This window comes from Monodelphis domestica, chromosome 1 (assembly GCF_027887165.1).
Source record: "Monodelphis domestica isolate mMonDom1 chromosome 1, mMonDom1.pri, whole genome shotgun sequence".
NCBI lineage: Eukaryota > Metazoa > Chordata > Mammalia > Didelphimorphia > Didelphidae > Monodelphis > Monodelphis domestica.
Genome location: NC_077227.1, coordinates 11,003,080 through 11,016,378, shown reverse-complemented (window position 1 = coordinate 11,016,378; position 13,299 = coordinate 11,003,080). Strand labels below are relative to the sequence as shown.

Below are 13,299 nucleotides of genomic sequence, written 5' to 3'. Positions count from 1 at the left end.
TCCATCCCAGGCTCAGACAAGGCCACTCGCCCAAGCCAAGCACTCCCAAGAGGCTGCTGTGTCTCACAGGCTCATGTCCAAGAGCTGAGACCAGCACATCAACCCCTCCTTTTACAGACCAGGAACCAGAGGCCCACGGAGGGAAAGCCACCTGCCCTGGGCCACCCAACTAATAAGGGTCCACAGCAGGATATGAATTCTGGTGTTCTGGAGTCTAAACACAACCCTCTCTAGGCCTCTATCTGCTGTGCTGCCTCTCAAGAGGAAAGCCTATGACATCGGGCGTAAAGGGACCAACGAGTCCAATGCCCTCCCTTTACAGATGAGGAAACTGAGGCTCAGAGGGAAGAGCTATGGGCTAGTCCCTCTGGGGTGCCTGCACACAGCCTGCTGAAGGGCGAGCTCCAAAGATGCTTCCCCTGACTACAAGGGTGAGGGGGTCAGGGCCCAGGAGACAGACGCCTGCCCTCCTCCTGGAGCAGCTGGCAGTGCTGCCTGGGATGAGGAGAGGGAGGACTAGGCCATATTGTTCCTCATGATTTCTTTAGCGGGAGCGGGAGCTCCATGGCTGTGGTTTCAGGGGTCTGAGGAATCTACCGCCCCCATTTTGCCGAGTTAGCGCCTGCTCTGTGACTCCGGGCCCTGGACAGTTGTTTGGGGCATCACAAGGTGAAAGGACTTTGGCCAGGATCAGTGGCAGAGGCAGGCCTGGAACGCAGGACACCCTGTCTCTGATGCCCACCCTGGAGCTTCTGGGCCAAGAGAAGTCATCAGGGACCTCTACAAAGTGATCTTGATCCTGGTCCGGGGGCGAGTTCTCCGGGCAGCTGTGGCTGCTGCGGATGGATGAGACGCAGAAGCAAGCTGGGCGTAACCGTTATTCTTTGGAGACACATGGGGGAGACATCCATTGAGGAATGGGTGCCGAGCGTGGCTACTACTTAAATCGATGCCTTCTGATTTTCCCTTCTTTTTTAATGCAGTCTTTGCTGTTAATTCATGTGGCATCTGGCTTCTGCTGGCATAAACAGGCTCATCAATGAGGGCTGGGAGCCGAAGGGGTGGCTGCCTACCTACAGTACAGGGAACCTTCGTCCGGAGGAATCATTAGGGAGATGTCAGGGAGAACAGGCACTGGGGACCGTCCCATCGCTGCATCCGTGCAAGCCACGTCACAGTTTAAAGTCAGTCATACAAATCAGGTCTTACGCTGTCAGTTCCGGGGACACCACAGAGAGAGGAATGGGGCAGGCTCAGCCCAGGTGAGGAAATCTGCTGATGCGGAAGGCCAAACTTAAAAAATAATGAGGAGTCTCTTGTCCACCCTCCTGGGCAGAAGGAACAGCTCCTACCTTAGTTAATCAGCTTAGCAGGGAAGGAAACGGGCAGAAGGCCAGCTTTATACGCAGGGCAGGAAACAAAGAGGAAGGGGACAAACTCCTTTGCAGAAATACAGACCCACCAGAATACGAGGAAGAACTCCAGCTGCCCAGCCTGAAGGGAGCAGCTAAGGATGCTGCCACGCAGAATGGAGGGCCTGATCCTAGGGGAAAACTGCTCCAGGCTGGGAGGCCAGGCCCGACGTGGCTCATACTTGCCAAGTAGGCCCAAGTGGAAAGGTTTGCCTGAAGGAAAACAAAAACTGACCCGAGCCTCTGTGTGCCTCCAGGGATGAGATGACTTTTTCAAGCTGGGAGCTCTGGAGAAGAGTCCGTCTTGCTCTCCAGAGGCTGTCGCTATTCCGTATCTCTCCTTCAGATGCCTCATCGAGGCTCGGCGACCCTGGGTTTTTGAAGGCTCTGCCCGTGCAGCCAAAGTCCTGGCAGGTTCTACCAAGCAGGAAAGGCTCTGAGATTGGGCCAATGATGGACTCGACGCGGTGCACATCTGAGCTGGCCAGTTCTCCTTGGCTGGGTGATCACATGGGGATGAAGCCCTGGATTCCTGCTGGGGAGGGAATCTTTGCCAACCAATGACAGAACTTTGCCTGATGGATCAAGCTACATTTTGGGACTCTACGAGGGGGAAGTCCCTGTAGCATCTGGACGGGGTCTCCCTTCAAAGTCCTCCTCGGGGAAAGGCAGGCCCTGGGCTTCCCCCACAAACAAAGGCACCCAAGAAACTCTCAGGCACAGAAACCAACAGCTCCAACTCCACCTAGCTGTGCACTCCAGCCTCTCACCTACTCATTCTGAAGCCAAGCTCAGCTCTCATTTCAAGCTCAGCTCTCATCAGCTCATTTCTCCCTAGAAAGAGGGAATGTGCATGGGTGTGACTCTGCAAGTCAAGTTCAAAGAAGTCCAGACTATCCTAGACTGCCCTCTGGGCATCCCCCTGGCTGGGATCCAGCTCGTCCCTCAGACCGAGGGTCCTCTCCTGGCTGGAGAACCCCTAGAGAGGAGGGTGACCCAGAGAGGACACAGGAAGATCCTACCCTGCCTCCTCTGCCACCAGGTTCCCACCAAAGAGTCTGCACAAAGGTCCTCTCCATGGCTCCCTGGTTCAGATGGCGGCACCCAGCTCTCCAAGGGCAGAGCCAAAGCACACCCGCCCTCTGAGCCACTGAAGGCTCCCTTTTCTCATCTCTGCTGCCTTGGGCAGGGGCTGGCCTTTCCTCAATTTCCTTCCAAAGGTCTGTGCAGCCAGCCTGCTCCCCTTTTCTCCCAGATCTCCATAGGCTCTTGGGCTTTTCTGACTTGATAATAAACACGGCGTAGTTCACTATGGCCCCAGAGTTACCAAATTGCCCTCTTCTTGGTCTCTACTGGACCAACACTCCACCAAGATCAAAGGAACAGAAAGGATCGTTTGGGACGAAACTGCCTGGAGCAGCTGTTTTCCTAGGAGCCCTGGAAAGCCAGGCTTGCCATCCTCTTGGAGAAGAGCTCACCAAAGGGGAATGGAAGATTAAGAAATGAAGGAACAGCTAGTTTCAGCCAAAACTAAGAAAATCTCCAAGAGACTAATGTAGGGAGCAGGGCTGGGAAAAGTTTCTACAATGACTGCCAATCTACCTTTGGCCCTCCAAGTGTATGCCAAATGGTAAGCCTGAAGACCTCCAAAGGAGACCTGCCGCTTACCTGCCATTCCCATGACCAGGCAGGAAGCTCTCATGCCCAGAGATGCCCTGTTTCAGGCACAGCCAGGATGGAAGAGGCCTGTTTTAATGGAAGTTTTCTTTTGTTCTTTACATCTATGTTTAATGGACCTGGATAGATGGAAGGGACGGGTTGCAAATGTATGTAAAAACAAATAAATAAACATCTTTCACAAGTGTGAGATCCTTTTATGGGAGTTTCTGCTTGCCACTGGGACAAGAGCTCAGGCTGCCAATGATCTGAGTGTGCCCTGTAAGGGCAGCCTCTGCCAGCCCATCGTGATCCAGCAGGGCCCAGCCAGGGCCTCTGAGCATGGAGAAGTCTCCTCCTCTTTAAGGCAAGCACATGCCAATGGTAAACATGGACAGATGATGGACCAAGGTGCCAAGGAAAGGATTCACAACCTCCTAACTGTAACTGGTTGGGTTGGGGGTTTTTAACCTTCTCTGTGGCTGGAGTTGGGTCTGGCTCTATCAACACAATTAAACACCAACGCGGATCAAGGATTTTTGAGGTACACAAGTAAGTCTGTGGGACCCCCACAATCACTACTGAGACCAGGAGCATGACCTTTTAGCTCTGCTAGCAGAAGCCACCATCCAAAATGACAATTTTGCAGGACAGACTTACGGTTTTTGATGTCGCCCTGGAGTTGAAGGATCTGGGGGATGGGCATTGTGAGGATGATGATGTCAAACTGCTCAGAATCTCCCACCTCCTTGCAGACTTCCCACTTGTCATCTTTAAGGTAGATTTCTGTTACGCAGTGGCCAAATGAGACTTCCACACCTGGGATAAAAAGGAATCTAGATTTAGATCTTCCAGGCATTTATGTTTAAGTGAGAGAAAAGGGCCAGCTCTGAGGTCAGCTCTCAATACACCTGCCATGTTGTCTGTTCCCTGTGTGACCCAACATGGGGGAAGAGGGAGCACCTTGATCCAGAAGTTATAGGAATGGTATGTGGCATCATGGAAGGGCAGGCAAAGTGGGCATTCTTTTACTAAAATTATTCACCCATGTTTCTTCCCTAGTTTGGAAGAAAAGATGTGGAGTATGCTTTCTTCTTCTTTTTTTTTTTTTAATTAAACCCTTACCTTCTATCTTAGAATCAATAGTGTGTATTGCTTCTAAAGCAGATGAGAGGTAAGGGCTAAGCAATGGAGGTTGTGACTTGCCCAGAATCACATAGCTAGTTAGTGTCTGAGGCCAAATTTGAACACAGGACCTCCTGTGTCTAGGACTGGCTCTCAATCCACTGAACCATCTCAATTCGCCCTTGGGAATGCTTTCCTCCACATCATGGTGGTCATCAGGATCCTAGCTCTAGGATGGAAAGCCTTCTTTGAGCCACAGAATCCTGGGTTTCTGAAAGCTCACTTAGGGTAATCTATGAAATCAAATGATGTTTGACTTCCTAGAGGCAAACAGAAAGAAAATGATGTCCATACATCTTCAGCTTCTTCCAGAAAACTAGAGGTGGGACCCTAATCAATCAAGTACTTGGAATGCTCCTCCCTTTTAACTTAATCAGTCAGGAACTTGTGAAACCTTTTGATAAAAGTTCATACCCTCAGAGGACAGACTGAGGGGAGGTGGATCCCACAGGCACTGACTCCTGGGTAGTGTCAGGCAAATTAAGAAACTCTAATTGGCTTCTGAGATCAGCCCACAGTGAAAGGAAGGAGAAACCAGAAAGACAGGAAGTGATGGGAGAAAACTGCTTATAAAAGCCAATTGAGGGCATTCTGACTCATTCTGCTGCCTTGGTGGCTCTTGCTGAGGGAGAACTTCTGCATTGGTGTCTCTGCATTGGATTTCTACTGCGTTGGTGTCTCTTGCTGAAAGAAGGATTCTTCTACATGGTGATTCTTTGGCTTCAGTGACTCTCTTGGATTGAAGAGACTTTTGCAGACTTCCACCTGGAGATTGGAACCTGGAGGTGGAGACTTTCGCACTCTTCTGGTCAGAGATTGGAACTTTGTCAGGGGAGCGAGCTAGATTTCTTCAGAGCAGACTTAGTGGTAGGCTAGGAAACTCCTTATTTCCTTCCTATAGTTCCCTCTTTTACTATCACTATTTTGTAATAAAGCTACTAACCTACTCATTGTTTAATTTCAGTGACCACAACTTTTTAAAAACTCTTATATTTGTCAAACCCATTTTAATTATGATAGTGTCAAGCATAGTGTCAGTATGGGAATACAAAGACAAAAATGCTCAAAAGAGCTCAGAGCATTGGGGGAACAGCTCATGTACACACTGGCCCACTGGAACACAGAAGCTTCAGAAAGCCAGGGAGGGCATCAGCTCCTGGATACGTGGACACATGGGTGAGGGGCTGGGATCACCACAGGCTTGAGCTTGAGGAGAGGTGAGAGAAAGTTCAAGGTCAAAGACCAGGCAGAGCATAGGCTTGGAGAAGGGAGATGAAGGGCTTCACAAGAACCAACAAAAAGGCCACTTGGTTAAACTACAGAGAATGTAAGGGCAACAACCTTCTGATGTCCCTTCCCTCCTCCCAGAAACAAGCACAACACTTGGTACAGAGGAGGGATTTAATTTTTCCCCCTCGAATGAATGAAAATTGGTAAGGAATAACGGAGTGGAGGTTGCTAGGTCTCAAATTTGGAGAATACAGTCACTACCTACACATTTCATGTTCCTTTCCTTTCATTTCAACAGTAGACCATCTGCCGAAAAGAAGAGGGCACAGACCCCAATAAGTCTACTGGCCAACCCAACATCCAGGCACTAAGGTACATGGGATTTACATCCAGTTGATAGGAACTATGTCCTGAACCCATGACTGGAAAAAAGAGACAATCAGCTTTGACTGGGTTTATGGAGAAGATTTACTGTTCAGATTTCCATAACTAATGTTTCTTTTAAAGATTAAGGAACAAAATGAAAAGTCAACAAACTTAGTTGAAATCTAACGATGGATGGGTCAAGTTAAAAGAAAGCTTATTTTTTTGCCCTCTAGAGTTTGAGAATGTAAACTTAGGAAAGCCTGGATGTTAGAGACCAAAAAGCCTGGCCCAGCACTTCTCAAACCGCCCCATGATACACTTGGATGGTACATTATACAACATCCTGGCATTCTTTCCTTTCAAATGAAGCATGAGTTGGGCTGAGACCCAGTGGTCCCATGCACCCATGACTAGGAGACCACCTGAGAGACAGCCAAAGGACATCTAGCCTTAGAGGTAGGAGGCCTCTGCTCTGTTCCCTGCTTACACACGGTGTGACTTTAATTGGGGTATTGTCCCTCTCTGGACCTCATCTGCAATGTAATATGAAGGGGCTGCATGAGATGATCCCCCAGGCTCCTTCCAGACCTAGCAGAGGAGCCACATAGGGGAGGAACTAAAGAAGGCTGAGGAAAAACTCTTTACTGATGAAGGCAATCAGGGAAGAAGAGACAGTTACTTGATTAAAAAATGGTACATGGGAGGGGATACCCTGACACCTTTAACCCCAACGTAGAGATGAGTCAAGAGTGAGTCAAGGTCAAACTGTGACAGCTGCTCAGGGCTCTTCAAGTCACCAATCCTAAGACAGTTCCTTCAACTTAAGCAGGGGCAGTAAGACCTCGAGAACAAAAGATAGTCCCCCAAATTTCTTATAGACTTCTCTGACTACACATACCCCAAGGAAACCCCAGGAGAGATCAGCTAGTCCTCAGACTGCCCCAAACCGGCAAGACTAGCATTTGGTGGACAATTCCCAAAAAAAATTTCCCAGCAGGAGCAAGGTAAAAGGAGAGAGTACAGAACAAGAGAATTCACCAGAAGTCCTCTGAGAGAAATAGATTCAACTCACCCAGACATTGTCATCAAACTACACAGACTCGATGATAAAAAGAATTTTCTAAACAACTAAAAAGAAAAACATCACTTGGCAAAGTAATATGATTCAATCCCTTAGGATTAAGCACTCATCATGGGAAAACACGAAACTTAAACAGAATTTCAAGAAAGTCAAGAGAAATTAGACTTTACCCAATAATCTTCTACCCCTTTGACTAGAAATATTATTTCAAGCCTTAAAGTAAATATTTTTCTAAATTTTTAATTCTCCACAAAATTTCCAAGTTTTCCCATATGAAAAATCTGGTCAAATCAGTCCAAGAATAAACCTCTATGTAATTCCCAGGGAGACGCTACAAATGAGGATATCCAATAAGCTAGTACTTGGCAAATTTCAACTAACAAATACCACCTTTAAAATTCTTAACCACTAAGTCATCAGAAATGGATTCTAGGGGGCAGCTGGGTGGCTCAGTGGATTGCGAGCCAGGCTTAGAGATCAGAGGTCCTAGGTTCAAATCTGGCCTCAGACACTTCCCAGCTGTGTGACCCTGGGCAAGTCACTTAACCCCCATTGCCTAGCCCTTACCGCTCTTCTGCCTTGGAGCCAATACACAGTATTGACTCCAAGACGGAAGGTAAGGGCTAAAAAAAAAAAGAAATGGATTCCATGTGACATGGATTACAAGGCTAACAACAGCAAACAGCTAGGAGGCTCAGTGACTAGAGCCCTGGTGTGATGGAGGCTGGCACTAAAGAAATCTGGAATCAGGAAGACCTGAGATCGAATTCAGACTCAAACACTTACTAGCTATGTGATCCCGTGCAAGCCACTTTAACCCCATTTGTCTCAGTTTTCTTTTCTATCATATGAGCTGGAGAAGGAAATGACCAACCACTCCAGGATCTTGGCCAAGAAAAGCTCATGGTGAGAATTGGCCCAAGAGTCATATATGACTCAATGACTGAACAACAAGCAAAGCAAGGTGATTTCATGAATTTCTCAGATTTTCAGGGATCTCAGAAACCATCTGGTCCAATTAATAAATGAGGGAAATGAGGTTCTTAGAGGTAAAAAGTGGTATAGGTTGGGTTTGCACCCAACCCTACTGTCCTTCCCACTGTGCTATGGTTATGGGCTCCCATTCTGTCACCTGTCCACACTGACTCTGTTCCCATGGTTGAAGTTACTTTCTTCACGAGAAGGTGAGTTCCTTTTGGGGAGGGACTGTTTTCTTGTTGGATCCTCAGCTTAATAAATGCTCACCTGGTAAGTGAACGGGCCTTCCATGGAGGATGACTTACTGCTGAGAAAGAGAAACAAATCACTCCTCTTCTCTGCCCTCAATGAACGTGGGCGAGCTAAACTTCAGGGAATAAAGCTGATTTACTCAGACAGAAAAGGTCCTAGAGCTTACCTGATTTTTTAAAATAGTGTCTGACGATTGAAGAGATTCCTTGAGGTGCCACGAAGTGACGATCCTCTTCTTTCACCACTAGTCCTTCTATGGGAGAGGTGAGGGGCTTCAGAACACCTTGTGCTAAGAGCTCCTCATAAAAACTGAAATAAACACAGAAAAGGTCAATGCATGGCACAGAGAGCTCCCAAACAACAGACTGACCTTTCTGGATTGCTAGTGCTTCTCACATCTGCTAGGGACCATAAGCTTCTCCAGGGCAGGCCTGGCTCGCCAGTGCTTTTTCTTCCTGGGGAATGGTACACAGTTGATGAATAATTCCTGCCCGATGACTTCTAGATGGAATACCCAATGATGATCAGCATTCCTTATGACAGGGAGCACAGATGACCCTCCCCCTGACAAACTACCTGGATCATCTGTCCCCAACTAGACATTTCATGCTACATGAAGTGACTGTCTGAGTTGACCATGGCAGGGCCTGAAGAATCTATCCTTTCACAATGGACAAAAGGTCTCTTCTCAGGCATTTCCTAAATTCCTAAAATGAAGAACTAAGCTTTGGTCAATGGGAGGAGAGGGGAGAGCCTCTTAGAAATCCAAACAGTCCGGTCTATCAGTGAAATCAAGAAGCACTAAGATATGCCAGATACTGTGCCTTAGAAGGTAGGGCTACAGACAAAACAAAACAGTTCCTGTCCCCAAGGAGGTTATAGTCTGTGAGGAAAGAGAATGCACAGATATGAACCTATTCACAAGAAATACAAGGTCTACAAGGGGCTGGAGAGGTCTGGCCTCAGTCGGAAGGACTAGAGTTCAAGTCCCAATTCTGGCACACACTGTCCACCTCACCAGAGTTGAGTCACTCACTAGTGCAACTTCTCTAATCTGGGTGGAGAGGCAGATGCAAAATCTGCATCTGGTCAGGGAAATTACTCCAGGTAAACTCCCTAGATTCCAGAAATCACAGATCCAGTCCCCTAAAGCTGAGGGCTCTTTGAAGGAAATGAGGAATTTTTAAAAAATTCTTTTTTGAAATACAATTTTATCTCCAGTTCTAGATTTTTTCTCTGTTCTAATCCTCCCCTGTACCCCACAGAGAAGGCAATAAAATATAAAACCCAGTGCAAATCTGAAGTCATGCAAAACTCATTTCCACGTTAGTCATATTGGGAGGGAGGAGTGTAGAAAACAAGAAAAAGAGAAAAAAATCTGTATATTGAATTTTCTGGCCCTTCCTGATTCAAAATCTTGGCATCTTGTCACAGTATCTTATTGCCTCTGAGATACTCAGATGGAAAATGAAAAATTTAGTAGCTATTTGAAATCATGTCTGAGAATCCCTTATTTCCTATCTGGAGAAATAAAAGGTCAAGAATATCAAGGGAATGAATGGAGGGAATGAAGGGAGGAATGATATGGAGGAATAAATGAAGGGAGGAAGCATAGCAGTAGGAAGCCCGAACTATAACACAAAGCAGTAATCAGCAAAACAATCTGGTACTAGATAAGAACTAGAGGGATTAATCTGTGGAATAGATAAGACACAATATTCAGTAGCAAATGAGCACAGAAACTTAAGAGTTTAATAAACCTAAAGATCTAAGTTTGGGGAGCCAGAACTCACTATTTGAGAAAAACTGCTAGGAAAACTGGAAAGCAGTCTGGAAGAAACTAGGCATAGACCAACCTCTCATAATCTTCCAGGAAATAAGCTCAAGATGGATACATGATTTAGACAGAAAAGGGGTTACTGTTCCAAATTAGGGAAGCATGGAATAGTCTACCTGCCAGTCTATGGATAAGTGACCAAGCAAAAGGTAGAAAGGATCATGGGAAATAAAACAGATCACTTTGATTACATGAAATAAATATTTTTTGTACAATAAAAACCAATGCAGCTGAAATTACAAGGAAAGCAAGAAATTGGGTAGGGGGAATTTTTGCAAGCAGTTTCTCTGAAAGGTCTAAGTTCTCAAATAGATCTAGGGAACTGAGCCAAATTGATAAGAATAAGAACTATTTTCCAATTGTTAAATGGTCAAGGAATGTAAACAGGCTGTTTTCAGAGGAAGAAGTGAAAACCATGAATAGTCATGTGAAGTGAAAAAAATGCTCTAAATCATTATTAGAGAAATCCAAATTAAAACAACTCTGAGGTACCAACTCACACCTGTCAGAATGGACAAATGCTGAAGGGGATGTGGGAAAATTGGGACATTAATGCACTGTTAGTGGAGCTGTGAACTAGAACAATATGGAACTATGCCCAATAAGTAATTAAACTATGCATAGCCTTCATCCCAGAAATTCTACTAGGTCTGAAAGGAGATTAAAGAACGATGACGAGTATGTGGTACAAACATTTTTATAGCAACTCTTTTTGTCGAGGCAAAGAATTGGAAACAAGGATACCCATCAACTGGGAACTTAGACCTTTCAGAGAAACTGCTTGCAAAAATTCCCCCTACCCAATTTCTTGTAATTTCAGCTGCCTTGGTTTCAGCAGCCCAATGGGAGCACAGGGAGTAAAGGGGGAGGGGCTCACAGGCAGCAGAGCCAGAGGGGAGGGAGCCCTGGGGCCACTGCCCTCCTTCTCTCTACACTTCCAGAGGACATTTCTCCATCCTATAAGGTGCGCCATCACTTACTTAGAGGATCCCAGGTCCCACAGAGAAAGATGGGACCCAAGGGCTAGGGGCTAACTTGGGGGTTCCCTGGCAGCTCTTCAACTTCTGGGCTATAAGACTTAACCCACATTGTGGAGTGGGAAGTCAGTATTCAACAAGGCTTGTTAGGAGGATGGATTGAGTACATGGGGGACCCTGGGAAGGTCCTGGGTTCTAATCCAGACTCAGGCACTTCCTGTGGGATCCGATCCTGGGCAAGTCACAGCACCACAGTCTGCCTCCATGTTTTCACCTGTAAAACAGTGGGTACCTCCCAGGATTGTGGGGGGATTAAAGGCCAGGATAAAAGGTCCTTGTTAGTGCTGCCTCCCCCCACATCTTCTCTAGAGCGTGCTTCCTTGGGCACACTGAGCCTGTATGTCCCTTCCATGCCTGTCCGCAAATCCACTCAGGCTCCTCTGCCCTTGAGGGTAGGCTTGAGCCTGGCATGTAGCTGGGGGTCCAGGCAGAGGGCCCCGGAATGGAAGGCGGCGGGGAGCCAACCCCAGATGTGGGCGATGAGGTCGGCTCAGGCTCCTCACCTCTCATGGCGCTGGGCATAGCTGCTGGGCGTGCAAGTGATGTACTGGGCACCCAGGTCCGCCGTGCACTGTGGGTTGTGGGTGCTGCAGGACGTGTTCATTCTTCCCCCTGCGGGGCAGAGGGGGCTTCAGGGGCAGCCAACACTTAGAGAAGGAAACAGGGAGGGGGTCCTGAGCCTGTGCCACTGAGGCATCTCCCCCTGCAGGGGCTGGGCCATCCTTGGGCAAAAGAGGCTCGGGGAGGGGCTCGAACCCCACTCCAGTCAAATGTTCCAGGGCAACAACTCCAGTCTCTAGCCCCATCTGTAAAATGGGATGGTTTGGGCTGGAAGACATCTTAGGGCCCTCCGGCAGAATCTGGCACTCCTTAGAACTTAGGTGGCTCCAGTCCTCTCCCTCCCTCGGGTCTCAGTTTCCCCAGGTGTAAAATGGACCCATTTGAGCTAGAAGCCCCCCACAGGATCTCTGACACTTCTTAGTACTTAGGTGACTCCAGCCATCTCCCTCCCTCGGGCCTCAGTTTCCCCATGTGTACAAAGAGGTAGGCTCCATGCCCCACCCCCTGAAAGCAGGAGCCAGTACAGGACAGAGGAAGTCCACCGGCTCAGCAGGGGGTGGGAGTGGGTGGATGTAGAGTACCCGCGTTGCGCGTGCGCAAAAGCCTTCGCGATGATGTAATTAGTCTAGTGCCACAGGACAGGGGGGATTCGAAATGGCCTAGATGGAAGCGCCAAGGGTGTTCAACGCGCATGCGCATTAACTCACTTCCGGGTCAGCGGGCTCTACAAAGCGTGGGCTAGCTCACTGCGCATGCGCTTGAGGTTCGAGGGGCGGTCGAGTAGGGTCTTTGGGACGCACCTAAGCCACGCGCCTGCTCCCACACCGTCACGCTCACGGAGTATTTCTGCTTCAGCAGCGCTGCGCACAGGCCGCCTGTGAGCCCCGCGCCCACAACCAGCACCCGGGCCATGGCGTTTCCTCTAGCTTCCACTCGGTGCCTCACCCCGCCCCCTAACCCCTAACTCCTGACCCTGAGGCGCCCCTCCCAAGGTCACGGCGCATGCGTGCGTACTTGCCTGGCGCTAGAGGGCGCCCAAAGTCGGCAAGTTGAGAATTCCTCCCCCTAAACTGACTGTGTCAGCGGTGCGCATGCGTAGGACCTTTACCCTCAAGGAATTTCTTGTGTAAGGGTTGGGGTCCTGTGCCCGCATATAGTGGGGATGTGGGAAGGCAGGATTTAAGCCCAGGGTCTCTCCCGGGCTGGGCCCACCTTCCCCTTCCGTAGAAAAGCCTTCAGGGTCCTGTGCCTGAGCCCTTTGGGACTAAATCTGGCCCTTCTGGTGTCACAAACCCCAGCACTTATTAAGCACCTGCGGAATACCGCCTTTGGATCAGCAGGAAAAGGGCAAAGGGCTGCAGTGTCCCGATACAAATGAAGCAGCCCCTGCTCAGATAGACAGGTGCCGTGAGTTACTGTGGCCTTGAACTGCAGCACCCTTGGGAAGGAGCCTGAGGCCAGGGGCAGGCACCCCACCAACAAATATTAAGTGCCTGCTGTACGTCGGCCTCTGGGTTAGGGATCCAAAATGCAGAGGAAGAAGGAAGCAATGCTTGTGTGTGCTCAGACAGCCAGGATCCTTATTGCCCATGCAAACAGGAAGGCATTGAAAAAGGGCCCTGGCAGAGGCTGGGATTTTAAAAAAACATTGGGGTTGTCTCTATTACAAGAAGGTAACAAACAGCTGGCATCTGGTTCTTTCCT

General features: G+C 48.4%; 1 protein-coding gene across 2 annotated transcripts in view; it reads right to left on the bottom strand.

Annotated features, from left to right (window-relative positions):
- RNLS (renalase, FAD dependent amine oxidase) overlaps positions 1-12,575 on the bottom strand; it is a 234,822-nt gene extending 222,247 nt beyond the window's left edge. Inside the window, exons 1-4 of one of the 2 annotated variants that reach the window (XM_001363159.4) lie at positions 12,396-12,575; positions 11,538-11,646; positions 8,327-8,469; positions 3,729-3,887 (exon numbers count right to left, since the gene is read on the bottom strand). In XM_001363159.4, the coding sequence (XP_001363196.2) occupies positions 3,729-3,887; positions 8,327-8,469; positions 11,538-11,646; positions 12,396-12,507 (523 nt within the window). In that variant the 5' untranslated portion in view covers positions 12,508-12,575. The remainder of the gene's footprint in view (positions 1-3,728; positions 3,888-8,326; positions 8,470-11,537; positions 11,647-12,395) is intronic. The other variant, XM_056819078.1, reaches the window with a different exon arrangement.
- Positions 12,576-13,299: the final 724 nt, after the last annotated feature.